The sequence below is a fragment of the Rhagoletis zephyria genome, unplaced genomic scaffold (genome assembly GCF_001687245.7).
Source record: "Rhagoletis zephyria isolate East Lansing unplaced genomic scaffold, Rhagoletis_zephyria_1.1 Rzeph_scaffold_04110, whole genome shotgun sequence".
NCBI lineage: Eukaryota > Metazoa > Arthropoda > Insecta > Diptera > Tephritidae > Rhagoletis > Rhagoletis zephyria.
Window position 1 is genome coordinate 32637 of NW_016161193.1, and position 18471 is coordinate 51107.

The 18471-nt window shown below is 43.1% G+C and overlaps 1 protein-coding gene across 1 annotated transcript; it reads right to left on the reverse strand.

Moving 5' to 3' along the window:
• Window positions 1–7534: 7534 nt before the first annotated feature.
• On the reverse strand, window positions 7535–9223 carry LOC108370272 (uncharacterized). Its single transcript, XM_017625573.1, has 4 exons — window positions 8730–9223; window positions 8222–8680; window positions 7767–8083; window positions 7535–7545 (listed from the first exon to the last, which is right to left on the reverse strand). Exons 1-4 carry the CDS (start codon window positions 9221–9223, stop codon window positions 7535–7537), a joined length of 1281 nt encoding a protein of 426 aa, XP_017481062.1.
• Window positions 9224–18471: the final 9248 nt, after the last annotated feature.

The following is an 18471-nucleotide window of genomic DNA, read 5'->3' on the forward strand; positions in this document are numbered from 1 at the left end:
TATGTCATCGCCACGTTTGACACACAATACGGCCCCCTTCCAGCCTTCTAACTTCGGTGCCGTGCCCTCGTCTTTACAGTCCACTAGCAACATGCCGGGACGGAAGTATACTCCGCAGAACGCCAGCGGGTGCGTCCACCCCTTAAAAACCGCGGGGTAGTCTCTAGGCAGTACCGCCACCCTGATGCCCCTAAGAGCATCCGAGTAGCTTGGCGTCTTGGTTCCCCGTGCCAACCCCCGAGTCCCGATGTCTGAGGTGGTGGCTGCTCCCGTTGCTTCTTCGGATCAGGACTCTGGGGTGTTAAATGCCCGCTCTTCCGCTTTGCAGCGGGTGCGGTCTCGCCGGACCCCCTCTCCTTCCTACCTTCGTCGCTGTTATCATCTCTGCGATCATGCCCGCTCTTCCGCTTTGCAGCGGGTGCGGTCTCGCCGGACCCCCTCTCCTTCCTACCTTCGTCGCTGTTATCATCTCTGCGATCATGCCCGCTCTTCCGCTTTGCAGCGGGTGCGGTCTCGCCGGACCCCCTCTCCTTCCTACCTTCGTCGCTGTTATCATCTCTGCGATCATGCCCGCTCTTCCGCTTTGCAGCGGGTGCGGTCTCGCCGGACCCCCTCTCCTTCCTACCTTCGTCGCTGTTATCATCTCTGCGATCATGCCCGCTCTTCCGCTTTGCAGCGGGTGCGGTCTCGCCGGACCCCCTCTCCTTCCTACCTTCGTCGCTGTTATCATCTCTGCGATCATGCCCGCTCTTCCGCTTTGCAGCGGGTGCGGTCTCGCCGGACCCCCTCTCCTTCCTACCTTCGTCGCTGTTATCATCTCTGCGATCATGCCCGCTCTTCCGCTTTGCAGCGGGTGCGGTCTCGCCGGTACATCTGTTTTGGTGATGTCCCTCACTCCGCTTATCAGCGAGTGCGTCCCTGCCTTTCTCGCTGTTATGCCCGCCCGTCCGCCTATTGGCGGGTGCGGTCTGTTTGCAAGAGTACTCTTGCCTTTTAGGCTGATGCCCGCCCTTCCGCTCACCCGCGGATGCGGTCGATTTGTTCTCCCCGAGGACTGTTTGGCAAGGGCCAGTTCCCTAGCCACCTCGGGTCTCTTACCTTCCTCCAGGTACCTCACATACCGTCTCCAGGCTGACCCACTGAAGCCAAATCGCCGGCGGTCATCTAGGGCTCCTGGTTGCCCCAGAGGCGGAAGTGTGGGTGGTTTTGCCCGCCTATCTCGGTGGCGTTCACTCTCTTGCCTCGTAGAGTCTCGAGATGCTGTGGAGCTACGGCTGCGGGACCTATCCCGCGCTCGAGCTGGTTCGCTGTCGTGGCTTCTGCGGTGCCTTTTTTGCTGCTCGGTGGTCTCATACCCACCTGTGGATTTTATTGCCTTCTCATGATAGATGCCTGAGCTGGTGCAGGGTTCCTCATCATCTTTTGCATGCTCTATAAATAGAGCTGCCTCGGCTTCGGAGAGACTATTAAGGAAGTTCTTCCTCCGCACCTCTTTCGTGCTACCTTTAGGCTTAGTTTGCAATTCTTTCTTTTGTTCTGCCTTAGTAGCCTCTTTGGTTGCTTTTGTTTGTTGTTGTTGTTGTTGTAGCGGCTACAACAACCCCGCCCAGGACGGTTGGTATCTCAGTCGTTGTCGTCAAGTTCCACTAACGGCAGCCCTAGGAAGCGTGCAGCTTCTGTGGGGTTGGTCCACAGGGACAAGGCCGTTAGGGTTGTCGGGTTTTCCGGGCATGCGAAGAGATGTTTCGAGTCATGTGGGGTCTCTCTATTCAGGTAGGAGTTTAACCTGCTGCAGTAGCCGGAGCGAAGTTGTGCTAGTGTCGTTCGAGTCTCCCGAGGCAGATGAAGCTCCGTCTCGTCTGTGTCCGGGCGCGGTATGCCTAGAACGGCATTCACAGGTCTAGAGTCTACATAACTCGAGACTGACTCCCTGTGAATGCCGTTCAGGGCCAGTCAGTAAGCTGTCGGGTCCAGAGGTTGCTTGATGAACCTCTGGACTTCGTCCGTCAGTTCCTATAGATGCCTCCTGACGTGCCTAGGCGAGGGCTCCTCTGCAAGCAGCTGTCTGCTTGGGTGGCCTCTTCTGTGGCTCCCGATCAGGAACTGCTTGCAGAGCATTATGTTGTGCTCCTTTACGGGGAGTATTTGCGTCTCGCCGTGAAGATGGTGTTCGGGCGACATCAGGAGGCATCCTGTCGCTGTCCTGTGTGCGGTGTTCTGTGCAGTCTGTAGCTTCGTCCACTGCGTCCTACTAGTCCCTGGCGACCACACTGGCGCTGCGTAGTTCAAAACCGGCCGGCCTATTGCCTTGTATGTTGCCAGCAACGTTTCTTTGTCTTTGCCCCAAGTACTGCCGGCTAGCGACTTGAGGACCTTGTTGCGGCTCTGTACTTTATTGACAATAGCGGTTGAGTGCGCAGAGAAGGAGAGCAGGCTGTCGAATGTTACTCCGAGTATTTTGGGGTTATTCACCGTCGGAATTGGTGTGTCATCGACGTGAATCCCCAGCGGTAGCCTGACCTCCTTCGTCCAGGTTGTGAACAGGGTCGCGGAGGATTTCGTAGGGGAGAGGGCTAGACACTTTGCAGTGAAGAAGCGAGAAAGTTCGGAGAGATAGCCGTTTACTTTCGAACACAGGTCATCAATTCCATTCCCAGTCGCCATGATCGAGCAATCGTCGGCATAGGAGACAATCGAGACTCCCTCTGGTGGTTGAGGGAGCTTTGAAATATAAAAGTTAAACAGTAGCGGGGAAAGGACACCACCCTGAGGAACCCCCTGTTTTATTTTTCGCTGCTTACTCGTTTTGTCTCTAAACATTACCGACGAATGTCGACCACTCAGATAATTTGCCGACCACCGTTTGAGCCTCTGTGGGAGAGAGGAGGCCTCTATATCTTCTAGTAGCGTGGAATGGCAGACGGTGTCAAACGCCTTTGACAAGTCCAACGCTACTAGAATCGTTCTCTCACAGGGACGGTTGCGGTTAAGGCCACGAGTTATCTGAGTGTTTATGGCGTTAAGTGCTGTTGTTGTACTGTGCACTTTACGGAAACCATGCTGATGCTTCGCTGGGGTCAGGTGGTTTGTGAAGTACGGGAGTAGCAAGGCCTCGAGTGTCTTCGCTACCGGGGAAAGGAGTGTAATCGGACGATACGAATCTCCTTTGTTGGCAGGTTTCCCCGGTTTGAGCAGTGGGACCACTCTCCCCACCTTCCAGATGTCTGGGATGATGAGAGTGGCCATTGACAAGTTGAGGACCTCCGTTAGGTACGCTACCCCCGCAGGACCCAAATTTTTCAGCATCAGCATGCATATTCCGTCGGGACCCATGGCTTTGGAGGCTTTCGCCTTCCCGATGGCCACCTGAACTTCACCGCAAGTGAAAGCAAGGGGGGCACAAGTTGTTGGCAGTTTGTGCAGCCTTCTGGTCACTCGACGCTTGGCTTTGTCCACCGGAGGATGCAGTATGAACTGCCGGCTAAAATAGCTCGCGCATCGCTCCGGGTCCGACGAAGAATGGTCGCCGAAGGAAATTTCGACTCTGTCGTCGTGCTTCGTCGGATTGGACAGCGACCTCACGGTTCACCAAAGCTTGCTCACACCAGAGGTGAAGTTACAGGTCTTCAGATGCTCCTCCCACTTCTTCCGCTTATGTACGTTTACTAGTTGCCGAATCTCCGCGTTGAGATCCCTGATACGGGGATCTCCGGGATCGACCTGACGAAGGCTATCACGCTCATCGGCTAGAACAGCCGCTTCGGCAGGGAAGTTTGGACGTGGGTCCGTTATACATCCTGCCGGTATGAAGCGAGCTGCAGCAGCAGTGACAGCCCTGCGGAACTTACGTTCACCGAGATGGACGTCGGTTGGTGTGGGAAGCGCTGTGAAGGTGTTTTCGGTAAACTCCGCGTAACCTTTCCAATCAGCTTTAGAAAAGTTTATATAGGTCCGGTGTTTGGCTTTTGTTTCTTCTTCTTTTGTTGTTGTTTTTGGTTTGGTTTTGGTTTTTAGTTTTATTTTCTTTGGTTGTATACATCTTGTTCGTACGACCGCGTGCCTGACTCGCCAGACATAGCAGTCTAATGGTTGTAGGGGGATCTCGTCAGCCAGCGCCCCTTGTCGCGGGAAGGCCACCGTGACTCCTCAAGGCGGCCCGGTGTCGAGAAGGCGCCGTTATAATACAGCCGGTTTCCCTCCTGGCTGCAAACCGTCCAATGGGCACGGTGTCGCGTCACACCCTGGATTAGGAGGTGGCAGATCTTGGTCACCGTCCGCCAGCGGCCCTAAGCTGAGTCAGGGTAGCGCGGATGCTACGAGAGCATTCGCGTTAACTTAATCCAGGGAAGGACCGATTGACCATTCGGCTAAGCCCCCGCACCAGCGACTAGGTGCCCGCCATATCGGGAGCGATGTACGCTAAAGGCAACCCGTGTGCACGACCAAACAAATAAATACTTTTAGTATATTACAGCTTTTTTATGAAAAATTCATTGTTAAATTATTATGAGAGTACAGGCAGAATATTTGCAATTGACAGCAGGAATGTGTTGCCACATCTACAAACCAAGCGTGGAAAGTAGGATCAAAAGAAAATACGATTAAAAGGAAAATACGATAAGGTTCTTTTGTTCAGATTTAAATAAATAGTAGGGTTATAATCTCTAAGCGTGGCCGAAGGCCACCTACGCAGAAAGGTTTTCTCTGCAAAAGGTGTTCAGCCCCTTTTCTTTGGCAACACAGAAAGGAGAATTCTACGTAGTGAGCGTTATAATCCCTAAGCGCGGCAAGGAACTTGTTTCTAGGTTAGGCTATCTACGATGCCACTTCTAAGAATGGTTATGATTTGATAGTTCTTGTTGAGACGTGGTTAACTGCGGACTATTTCGACGCTGAATTTTTTGATAAACAGCTATACAACGTCTTTCGCAAAGATCGGGATGTCGTAAAGACAGGTCTTTCCCGAGGTGGGGGAGTTCTAATAGCTGTGAGTAAAGAACTACGCACTTCCGTGGTACCTCTTAGTAACGGTGATGCGCTCATTGATCAGCTAATCATTTCTCTAGTGGGTAATAAAGGTATTCTATATGTTAGTGTATCTTATATACCCCCCAAATAGCTCTGATAAGTTATATGATTATCGTGTTAATAACATTATGCATATTCCGAGGACTAATTCTAACGAGCAGCTATGCGTATTAGGCGATTTTAATTTGAATAAAATAATATGGAGTTATTTGCCGGGTGAGAATATTCTCATACCCAACAATGTCAATTATGCTAATGAAATCCATTTAGTTGATAGTTTTTATAGCTTACAATTAGTGCAAATTAATCATTTTGTAAATGCACTTAATAAAATCTTGGATCTTTTTTTTGTTAGCAATGATTTAAACTATAATTTGCTGCGTTCTTGTAATCCGTTATCCGTTACTGATAAGCATCACGTACCCCTAATTTTAGAATCAGAATTTTATGAGTATGCGCATATTGTATCTAGGAATGATGTTATATTGAATTATAGTCGATGTGATTTTGCCCTAGGAAATAATTTAATTATTAACGTTGATTGGCAACTTTTGTTTCAGACTGTTTTGAAATACTTAAAAGTAATATTTCGGAAATAGCGAAAAACTATATTCCTCTTTTTCCGGCAAGGGCGCATAAATTGCCTTAGTATACAAATAGGCTAAAGAAACTTAAACATTTGCGCAATACATTTTTTAAGCTCTCTAAGGAATCAGGATCCCCTCAGCACAAGCATGAATACTTAAAGTACATGAAAGAGTTCAATTGTTTGAATAAATTTTTATACAATCAATACGTTTTAGGTTTCGAAAATAATATTAAGTCCAATCCGAAATCTTTTTGGAACTTCATTCGCTCGAAGCAATCGTCGTCAGCAATTCCATTGTCAGTGTCTTATCAAGGCAAAAACTCTTCTTCATCCTATGAGTCAGCAAATTTTTTTGCGGAATTGATGGATGATGGTGTTATTTTAAGTAATATTGTGCCGCATTTTGATTTTCGCACTTTAGTTCTTGATACTGATGATATTATATCAAGTATCCAGACTCTCAAAAATTCGCAGCAGTGTGATAATCATCTACTGTCATCCTTTTTTCTAAAACAATGTGTGTCTACTATTGCTGAGCCATTATTACATATATTTAATTTGTCACTAAAGTCTGGAATTTTTCTTGACGAATAGGAAATTACTTATACTCACCCTATTCACAAGAGTGGTAACAAAAATGATGTCTCCAACTATCGTCCAATATCTAACCTTCCTGTTATTTCGAAGCTTTTTGAGAAGATTGTTATGGTTTTATTCCTGGACGCTCGACAGTGTCCAATCTTGCAGTGTGTTCTAGTTATTGCGTTTTAGCTTTCACAGATGGTTGTCAGGTTGATTGCATCTATACTGACATTTCAAAGGCTTTCGACAGAGTGTCGCATAGTGCATTATTGGCTAAGTTACAACGACTAGGCTTCTGTTCAACATTTTTGCTTTGGATAAAATCTTATTTGCATAACAGAGTCAACTTCGTGGTTATTGATAATGCTAGATCATCTCCTTACGTAGCAACCTCCGGGGTTCCTCAGGGGAGTATCCTTGGCCCGCTTTTCTTTATAATTTATATAAACGATGTAAGTGTTAGCTTTAGGCAATGCAGGTATCTTTTATATGCAGATGATTTAAAGATCTTTTTGAACTCAACTGTTTTAATGATTGGTGCCACAGGAATAAATTGACACTCAATGCTAATAAATGCTACACTATTACCTACTGTAAACTCGATAATAACTTGATTTCGAGTTATTTATTATGTTTCTGATACGCCGTTAGCTAGGGTTGACAAAATTCGCAATTTCGGTATTGTTTTTGATGCATCTTTCACGTTTACTGAACATCTCAATTTCGTAATTCCTAAAGCCTTTTCGATGCTGGCCTTTATTAAACGGAATAGCTCGGAGTTTAAGGACCCATATACTAGAAAACTATTGTACAACTCTTTGGTAAGATCTAGACTTGAATATGGCTCTATAATATGGAGTCCCTATTACGAAGTTCATAATAAAAGAATTGAACGCGTTCAAAAAACTTTTCTGAAATATTGCCTATCTGATCTTAAATTCGACTTGCCCCTACCTCCTTATGCTTCCAGGTGCAAATTAATTAATTTACACACATTGCAGAGTAGAAGAGTAATATCGGCAATTACTTTTATTTATGATATTGTTAATGGCTACATCGATTGCCCCATACTCTTAGAGTCTTTGAACTTTCATGTGCCACCTAAGAATCTGCGTCGGCATAATATGTTTGCCATTGATAATTTGAAGTCCAATTATGCATTGTATGGGCCAATCACACGTATGCTAATTGATATTAATACGTTAAATAATAATCATTGTATTGATTTTTCCTTAACTCGGCTTTGTTTTAAGAATCTTTTATTTTCCTTGTTGTAAGTTAATTTTTTAAATTGTATTAGACACTTTTGTTTGTATCTAGTCTGTAAGATTCTTGTTAATCATAGACTAAATAAAGAAATACGAAATACGAAAAAGTAATTAAGTCTATATTCGCCGGCGGGTCGATTGCTAAGAATTTATTCTGTAGAAACGATTAAGTGCACTTGCTATGTCCGCTTTCTTTTCTTCTTCCGCATGCGGGGTTGCCATAGTTTCGTTAGTTCAGCCAGGTTGCCACAGTGCTCCCCCCAGACTTTACGTCCGGAAACGGACGGGGAGTCTTATACTGCGTCCGATGCGGTTTGTTGATGTCTCCTTCGGAGGCAACTGTTCGGGTGTCGATGATATTGAAGATGGTGTTGTGTGCGACGTGGCTGAATGTTGTTGAGTCGCGGTTGTCGTTGGTTGAGTATCTGCTTCGAGGGATTCGATGAATGCTGGCTTAAGTCGGTCTATGGATATATTTACGTTGTTGCGGTTGATTTTGACGGTGTAATATTTAGGCTGTCTGGAGACCACTGGATATGGGCCATCGTAAGGTGGATCGTACGCCGGTCGAGCTTTGTCGTTGCGTACAATTATGTGCGTTGCATCGGCAAGTTTGCTAAATACGAATGCTTTTAAGGAATCATGATTCGCGGTTTGAGTTGGGCGAATCTCCTGCATCATGTCGGAAAGCTGCTTGACGAAGTCCGACTGTGGTCAAAAGATTTGCCTATCGTTAAAAAACTGTCCAGGCAACCGTAATGTGGTACCGTAGACAAGTTGCGCGGCTGTTGTACCGATGTCGGGCTTGAATGCTGTGCGCAGTCCTAGCAAGATTATTGGCAAGCGGCTTATCCAGTCTTGTCGTTCGTGACACATTATTGCTGTTTTCAGTAAGCGATGCCAGCGTTCGATGATGCCATTTGCTTCCGGGTGATATGCTGTTGTCCGCAGGGTGGTTATACCCAGCATACGTGACAACTCGTTAAAAAGCTGCGACTCGAACTGTCTTCCTTGGTCGGTTGTGATGCGTGCTGGTATACCAAAGCGCGAAAACCAAACATTGAGGAGTTTTCTGGCGACTGTTTCCGCTGTTATGTCTTTCAGAGGAACGGCTTCTGGCCATCGCGTATACCTGTCGATAATCGTGAGGCAGTACTGGAATTCACTCGATGGTGGAAGTGGTCCGATGAGATCGATATTGATGTGTTCAAATCTACACGACGGCAAAGTTGTTGAAGTGGTGAGCGAACGTGCCTACTGACCTTAGATCTTTGGCAGCTGAGACATCGTTGCACTTCTTTGGCAATATCCTTGCCCATATTTGGCCAAACGAAGCGTGCCTTGATGAGCTTTGTGATTGCCCGCACGCCTCAGTGTGAGATGCTATGCATTTTGTCGATGATATCTTTGCGATGCGGGCTTGGTACGAATGGGCGTTCTTCCGATGTAGATGTATCGCAGTAGATTGTGTGCCTTGTGTTTGGAATGCACAATCTTTCTTCAGTTCTGGGCAACTAACTTGATCTTCGGAAATCCGGTGGTAGTCGATGGTTATTGATTCAACCGCTTCGATGCGCGATAGTGTGTCTGCTGTCGTGTTCTCGGCGCCTGCGACGTGTATGATGTTCGTCGTAAAATGACTGATGAAGTCTAGATGACGCAGCTTTCGCGGTGATGCTTTGTCGTGTTTTTGTGCGAAAGCGTAGACTAACGGTTTGTGGTCTGTTCGTACCTCGAATAGTCTTCCCTCCAGCATGGCTCGGAATGCTTGATGGCTAGGTATACCGCAAGTAATTCCTGTCGTAGGTACTGTACCTCGGTTGTGCTTCGCTGAGTTTTAGACTGAAAAACGCCAGTGGCTGAAACTCGTTGTGTACAATTTGATGAAGTGCTGCGCCGATGGCAGTGTCGCTGGCGTCCGTACTGAGCGATATTCGAGCATTCGGGGCTGGATGAAGCAATAGCGTTGCGTTTGCTAATTCTTTTTTGCATTCGTTGAAATGGTTGATTGCCTCGTCGGTCCATTTGATGCGCGTTGTGTCCCTGAAGAGGCTCGGAGTGAAGTCTGAATCAAGGCTCGGTAATCACCGCATGTGCGCCATTCCCCGCTTGACTTTCTTACCAGGTGTAGAGGGGAGGCGTACGAGCTTTTCGACGAGCGGCAGATTCCCAGTCTGCTAGGAAACTCAAACTTTTTCACAGCTTTTAGTTTGTCGGGTGCGAGTCGTCTGGGTCGTGCAAACACTGGTGGACCTTTTGTCTCTATGCAGTGGGTCACCCCAGTCTGCGTTGACGATGGGGCTCGTGCTTTAGGGTTCTGATGTCACCAAATTCCCGAAGAAGGTTTGCGATTTCAGTGGAGCTACTCTCTGTTTCGATGTTCGTTGCTGCTGATACCTGGTCGAGGTTGTGCTTTGTTGATGTCGATTAGGTTGAAATGCCGGAGGAAGTCGGCACCGATCATGGCGTATTTAGTTTCCGCTATGACGAAGTTCCTTACGAGTTTGCGTTGAAGACCAAGGTCGAGTGTTCGACAGACTACGCCTTAGGTTTTAATGGTGGTCCCATTAGCGGCGAAAAGTGGGTTGTCTTCAGAATTTGACAAGCGACATGGTCGAGTTGGTGGAATGACCGACACTTCTGCGCCGTTGTCGACCAAAAATAGTTGATATGATATTCGATCTAGTATAAAAAAACGTTGGGATTTAGTAAACTCAGAAAATTTTACCTCGAGTTCGCATTGGGATTGGTTGCTCGATTATGGCCTGCTGCCGGAACTGTCGAGCTTAGTCGTAACGGCAGCGTTTAGTTTTTTGTCGGGTCTGACTTTTTTGTGGGAAAATCGCATGGACTTCGGCATTTTCGAGCCTGAGTACCATATTACCGGTGATACCAGCAGGTGATTGTTCTGCGTTGGACCTGCGATGTGGTGTGTGCGAGCGTTTAGCATTCACCAGTGGACGTTCGCGTTGTCGGCTGAAGTTTCGGGACATGAGCTGGCTCAACTGGCTGTTGATATTTTCGAGAACGGAGTCTTGCTTTTGAATTCGTTTTTCAAGCATTTGCATTTGAGTCGCGACTTAGTGTGTCGAGGACCGCATCGGCAGTGATGGCGAGTTGATGTAGTGGCGTGCTTGGTTGCGCCTGAAGCATACCGGCGATAACGGCGCGAGCAGCTTCCGGCAATTGTTTGAGCCAGTACTGTTGTATGACGGACTCGTCTTTCGTGGCGTTTGTTCGATGCATTTGGCTGAGCAAGTGGCTTGGTTTGCCGTTGCCCAACTGGATTCCCGTAAGTTTGTCGAGTCGGGCCATTGCTGAATCACTGAATTTTTCAATGATGGCCATTTTTAGCATTGTGTAAGGTGCCGTGGTTGGAGGGCAGCGCACCAGATCGATAACCTGGTCCAGTATGTAGTCGCCAGCATGTGCAACGATGATGGTATACTTATATTTTTCTTCACGTATACCGAAACCATGCAGTTCGAATCATGCGTCCACCTTTATGAACCATGATTCGATATTGTACTTCGAGTTTAGTTTTGGGAACGGTAATTTTTCGAATACCGCATTGATTTGCGGTCTGTCGTTGTCGACGCCCGCGTTGACGTTTGGGCTGTCGTTCGCGGCAGCGTTACTGTCGTCTTTTGCGAGCTCTTCCGTGCTATTATTCAAGCTCATGTTGCCGGGTCCCGTAGGTATTACGGTCGCCCGTTACTTCGTGTACCGCTATGATTGCCGGCTTCTGTACGGTCGACGAATTTTCGGTGGCGTGACACCTGAACTGTACTTTCGCTTTCGGTGAGCTGGTTAGGCAGATTTTGCTCTGAATATTCGAGGCGCTTCAAATCCAAGCGAGATAATTTGTCCACAGCTATTAACGCGCAAGTTTGCTCTGCACGCCTTAGCACGGTGATTTGATGCACGTCTTTTATTCACTATCTTCGTTTTTACTACGGGGTCACCACTTGTGGGATTTAATGAGTCAAAGAGATTTATGGTGCATTTACATGGTATGAATCTGTTCATAAGCCGTATGAATTTTCCTATAAAAGAAGCACCAACTCTATGAAGAAGTAGATGAAAGCGATATATATTTAAAAATTTTGACTTATATACTTGCCAAGTATTTTTTTGTAAACAACAAACAAAAAATTTCATTTTGTGCTAACTTCGAAACTAGAAGCTCATTTTTTTATGTGCTTTAAAAAGGTTGTTGTTGTTGTTGTAGCAGCATACAAGTTCCCCAAATGGTTTTTGGGGAGTGTTGCTGGAGTGACAATCCTTGGCCAGATATAAATCTGGGTCATTCCGGTTACGTAGACCCGACTGTCGTGGGAAAAATTTAAAAAGGTCGGCCGCTGTGGTGTAGTGGTAAGCAGTGCGCGCTTCCACTCCGCAGCACCTGGGTTCAAACCCTGGTGAAAGCAACATCGCAAAAATATAGAAAAATGGTTTTTGCTTAACAGCGGTCGTCCCCCGGCAGGCAATGGCAAACCTACAAGTGTATTTCTGCCATGAAAAATAGCTTCTCATAAAAATAAATTCGCCGTAAAACTGTAGGTCCCTCCGCTTTGTGTGACAACATCAAGGCCACGCCACAAATCGGAGGATAAGCTCGGCCAAACACTAACATATGTGTAAGCACCAATCTATTATTAGGAGTGTACTCGTACGCCCAACTATCTAAAGTTTTAGAAAACTTTTACTGGTTTTACGTTCTCGTACCCAAAAAACTTGCAAAGTAGGGGAAATTGAGAGACCAAAATGTGAAAGAGAGCTGCAAATTTCTGCTGGAAAAATTTTTCCCAGCTAAAACTTGCAAGTAAGAAAATCGGCTGATCACAAACACATGTTTGTAAATAAACAAAAGAAAATATGGCCTTTTTGAGTTATTTATTGCAAATTTTATTATTAATGCTAGTATACAACGAAAAAGTAAGTAAATTTAATATGCACATCGTTGGTTGACCCGTTCAGACTTTTCCGCGTATTAATTTAATTAAACTTTTTTAACAGGTGGCAACTCTTAAAAAAGTAGCCTACTTTCTAACCTAGATCATAAACTATCTGTGTGCAAAATTTCATTCAAATCCGTTTAGTCGTTTCCGCGTATTAATTTAATTAAACTTTTTTAACAGGTGGCATAAGATATCTGCTTGCAAAATTTCATGCAAATCCATTCAGTCGTTTCCGCGTATTAATTTAATGAAAGTTTTTTAACAGGTGGCAACTCTTAAGAAAAGTAGCCTATTTTCAAATCTAGGTCATAACCTATCTGTGTGCAAATTTTCATGCAAATCCATGCAGTCGTTCCCGCATATTAAATAAATTAAACTTTTTTAACAGGTGGCAACTCTTAAAAAAGTAGCCTATTAACCAATCTAGCCCATAAGCTATCTGCATACAAAATTTCATGCAAATCCGTTCAGGCGTTTCCGCGTGATGATTTCCCAAACATCCAAACTTTCACATTTATAATATTAGTAAGATAGTACTGAAATCCCTGACAAGTTAAACAACTACTTAGTAAGGGTTATAATCCCTAAGCGCGGCCGAAGGCCGCCTACGCAGAAAGAAGTTCTGCGCAAAAATACTTCCGGTCCCCTTTTCCGGCAACACAGAAAGGAGAGTTCTACTTAGTAAGGGTTTTAATCCCTAAGCGCGGCCAAAGGCCGCCTACTCAGAAAGAAGTTCGTTTTCATGTATGCACTATTTCGGTTTTTACATATGCATTACTTCAGTTTTGAGTCGAAACTGTGCATGTATGCATTACTTCGGTTTTTGTCATATGCATTATTTCGGTTTTGAACCGAAACTGTGCATGAATGCATTACTTCGTTTTTCTCATATGCGTTATTTCGGTTTTCAAACGAAAGTGTGCATGTATGCATTATTTCGGTTTTCAACCGAAACTGTGCATATATGCATTATTTCGGTTTTTTCATATGCATTATTTCGGGTTTCAAACGAAAGAGTGCATATGCATAATTTCGGTTTTTCTAATATGCATTATTGCGGTTTTCAACCGAAACTGTGCATATATGCATTATTTCGGTTTTTTTCATATGCATTATTTCGGTTTTTTTCATATGCATTATTTCGGTTTTCAACCGAAACTGTGCATATATGCATTATTTCGGTTTTTTTCGTATGCATTATTTCGTATGCACAGTTTCCGATATATTTACGATACTGCTTGGAATCACGTCCATACCAACAGCATCGAGAATATGCTATCCTAGTTAAATATACATAAACTATTATATAGCTTAGAAGGAAAAGTGTAACAGGTTAACTTATTTTAAGCATTAATTTTAATTTTACTTTTATTATATATTAATTTTGCAATACAAAACTCCAATGTATATACGTGAATGTTTATGACTGTAATAAATAAATAAATAAAAATAAATATATTCTTCCTTGAACAGTATTTAGTGATTTGTGGGATGATATTTTGATGGGTATTATTCCAATGTGCGTGGCCTTCAAGAATTTTTCAGCAGCTTTGAGGTTTCGCGTTTTGATGAGTAGATCTCATGTCTTAAGCTCTGATACATGTGTGTAGTCAGTGCTTATATGTTTCAAACCTCTTTCAATTTGGAAAACATTGTACGATGAAAGTGGACGTACACGATCTTCAATTGTTGGACCTGATGCAGAGGCTACAAGAAAACGCGGGATGCGGTCGTCAGTTTGTTTAAGTTCTGGCAGGGGCATAAAGTTAAATTCATTTTTCTTTATACGTTTGCCAGGAGGGTCAATATCCGGATCTAGGTCTTGAAACCGGTTTCTGTAAGGGGGGTCAGCCCCTTTCATTTGGTTTTGTGTTAATTTTAGTGAAGTAATGTATATGTATTTTTTTCTGGCTTTCAATATACAAAAGAAAAAATTTGTTCTATTGTTTTTTCCACTGCTCTTGCTAATGCACTCCCGTTCTTAAACGCGAGTAATATCACTATTGAGCTCTTTAATACAAACACCAAATATGTTAAGCGATCTTAAAGCGGCGGTTGCCCGAGCTAGACTGAAATGTATTTTATTTTATTTTTTTAACAATATAAAATGCGTTTAACCATTTCACAAATTTTCTTCAACAAAGTAAACAAGCAAACAAACCAAAATGGCTGTATTACCCGAAAAGAACGGTGCTACCAGATGTTGGTTTTTTACAGCCATTTCCAATATTTTTTCCAATTTAGGAAAGGTATTTATTGGCCTTAGTTCCTCGGCTTATCGGTAAGCTTTTTTACTATGACTATGGTCGAAGTTTCCATTCGTTTGGTACCGTTCCTGACTGTAGGCTATTTACTAACAGAGCTTGGTAGTGACCCATATATTCCACGGAATCCTTAATCACACCCTTGGTTAATAGATTATTTCCACCAATTTTTGGTTTGAATTTCTTAACAACAGAGATAACATCGGCCATTATTAGGAGTTGCATTAAACTCTGCGCAATGAACGACGACGCACCCAAACTACTCGGAGTAACCTTCGACAGTCTGCTCACCTTCTCTGCGCACGCAACCGCTATTGTCAACAAAGTACAGAGCCGCAACAAGGTCCTCAAGTCGCTAGCCGGCAGAACTTGGGGCAAAGACAAAGAAACGTTGCTGGCAACATAAAAGGCAATAGGCCGGCCGGTTTTAAATTACGCAGCACCAGTGTGGCCGCCGGGGGCTAGTAGCAGTGGATGAAGCTGCAGATAACTCAAAACACCGCACTTCGGACAGCGACGGGATGCCTTCTGATGTCGCCAGAACACCACCTGCACGACGAGGCGAAAATGCTCCCCATAAAGGAGCACAACAAAATGCTCTGCAAGCAGTCTCTAGTTGGGAGCCATAGACGTGGTCACCCAAATAGACAACTGCTTGCAGAAGAGCCCTCGCCCAGGCACGTCAGGAGGCATCTCTACGAACTGACGGACGAAGTCCAGAGGTTCATTAAAAATCCTCTAGACCCGTCAGCTTATCGACAGGCCCTGAGCGGCATTCACAGGGAGTCAGTCTCGAGTTATGTAGACTCCAGACCTGTGAATGCCGTTCTAGGCGCACAGCCACCGGACATCGACGTGACGGAGCTTCGTCTGCCTCGGGAGACTAGAACCACAATAGCCCAACTTCGGTCTGGCTACAGCAGCAGGTTAAACTCATACCTGAGCAGATGAGACGCAGATGTGCCAAATGAGTGTCCGGCATGCGGAGAGACACCCCATGACTCGAAACATCTCTTCGTATGCCCGGAAAACCCGACAACATTAACGCCTTTGTCCCTGTGGACCGACCCTATTGATTCTTCAAGCTTCTTAGGGCTTCCGTTAGTGGAGCTTGACGACAACGACTGAGATATTAACCGATCTGGGCGGAGTTGTTGTAGACGCTGCAACAACAACAACAACAATGAGTTGAATTCGATTTTCGATCATCGCTGGTTATCGAAGATCGAAAGTGAAATTCGTATTATGAGCTATGCAACCGTGTCGAAATTTTCGTTGAGTATCGAATTTTCTGTCGAACAGAATTTTGCTTTCGATGGTGTAGCGAAGTGTTAGAAATTTTTAAAAATGTATGATTTTGCATTTGTTTTTATATTTTTTGGCGGCTAGACAGTAATTTTAACAATTTTTATTAATTTCATGCATTTCTAACGTCGTGAATACTAAACACAAGCTCGAAAGAGTGGTTTTACTTGTGAAAGAAAATCCCAATACTTAGTTGGTACGATCTCTGAGAACAAACTCGTAGAGCTGATGATAGTTTTAAAATATTTTAAATAGATTTTGCTCACAAACGCCTCTTTAGACATTCGGAAGTTTTGAATAAATCTGTAGAGTGTTTAATAGCTATTGTTAATTTTTCCACAATAGTTTTCGTTAAGAAAAAAACGGCCTCAAGCTCAATAAAATTGGTGATTATAATTGTTATAAGGTCATAAATAACAAACAAATAACTTAAGGACGAGCACGCTTAAAGGTTAAACCTTCTAAAAATAGAATTAATAACGAAAACCAACAAAACCAACAACCACATGATCAAGTGTGAATTGCAGCGGAATAGTTGCGCTTGATTGTAGTTGGCTCACATGAAAAAAGTGGAAAAAGCAACAACAGTTTATAAGGCGAACTGGCTGAGTCAGCTGGGGTCGTCGGTTCGAATCCCGCTGAAGAAGTCTGATGAGGAGATGTGGTGATCTCCGAAATAGCTATAACTTCTACCATTTATAAATTATTGTTAATTTTACCATAATAATTCTTCATTAAGAAAAAAAAGGGCCTCAAGCTCAATAAAATTGTTGAATATAATTGTTATAAGGCCATAAATAGCAAACAAACAAATAACTTAAGGACGAACACACCTAAAATTTAAATATTCTAAAATAGAATTAATAACGAAAACCAACAAAACCAACAACCACATGATCAAGTGTGAAATGCAGCGATATAGCTGCGCTTGAAGGTAGTTGGCTCACATGAAAAAAGTGGAAAAAGTAACAACAGGCGAACTTAGCACAAATACCGCTGAAGAAGTCTGATGATGAGATAAATTATTGTTAATTTTTCCACAATAGTTTTCATGAAAAAAACCGCCTTAAGCTCAATAAAATTTTTGAATATAATTGTTATAAGGCCATAAATAACACGTAAACAAATTGTTTTGTTATGTGAAGAAAACCGCATAAACTGCGGCGAAAATTTCTAAAAAATCAACGGTCATTTTTTGCCACTTGCAACTTGTTACACTAAAATTGCATGGGGTCACTTCTGAGAAAAAAGTTTGAAATTTTGATGAAAATTTCATGAATTTTCAGTGTTCCACAACATTAGGTTTATATGGTATTTGTTAGGGAATGAACTGTATTTTAATTGAAAGATCTTAAAAATGAATAAACATAAGCGGCAAACAGTATCATTTTGAATTTTGTCCAAACTGTATGTATGTATAAAGGGAAATCTAAAAAATAGGTAGACTTTCAAAATAAAAATTTTAATTTTTAAATTTGTGAGCACACCTATGTTTTATATATACTTATATTCGTAATCTCTTAATAAATCGATTAATATAAGTGTAATTCATTTTAATCATGTGCTTCAAAAGTTAGACGTGGAATAAACATGAATTACGCTGTTCAAGTTGTAAACTTTGAGCAAAGCTTTTCAAAGTTGAACTCACTTAATTAGGACGTTCTAAATTCAATGACATGCCCCGTTTTACCAGATTGGCTCCGGTTTTCGAGATACCGATATTTGAAAATATGATTAAATTTTAACTATTTTATAAATAACTCCCTCAGTTTTGAAGTTATATTACTAAAATTTTGCTCATAACAGTTTTTTTTTAATATTACCTTAATTATTCCTTAAAATTATCGAAATAGGTTCACATTAACATATAGCTCCAATACAACTGATTACTCAGATATGTGTTTTTGCGCTATAGCTCTAACTTCATACCTGAATAATAAATTGTATGCGTGTTATATGTTAAATTGAACCTATACTAAATTTTAACCTGTTTAATTGGAGGAGTTATAACGCAAAACAACGTTTCTAATCAATCAGTTGTATGGGAGCTAGATGTTTTAGTGAACCGATTTCGATGATTTTATGGAATAGTTAAGTAGTTATAATATTATGTGCAAAATTTTAGTAAAATATCTCTAAAACTCAGGGACTTTTTTATAAAATAGTTAAAATTTAAGCAAATTTTCAAGTACCGCTATCTCGAAAAGTGGAGCCAATAGGGTAAAACTGAGGAAGTATTGAATTTAGAAGGCTCCAATTAAGTAAGAGCAACTATCAGAACATTTGTCGAAAAAAAGTTGCTTTGCTACCACTCTCGAAATATTCCGACTAAAAGAAGGAGCATCATTAAAAGTAGTAAATCAGGGTTTTTACACACTTCTAGAGAAAAATTTTTTCAAGCATTTTACAGGTATATGTAATTTTATAAGGACTAGCAGTTATAGAAAGATTTAGATCGTTTCGACGTATTTTCC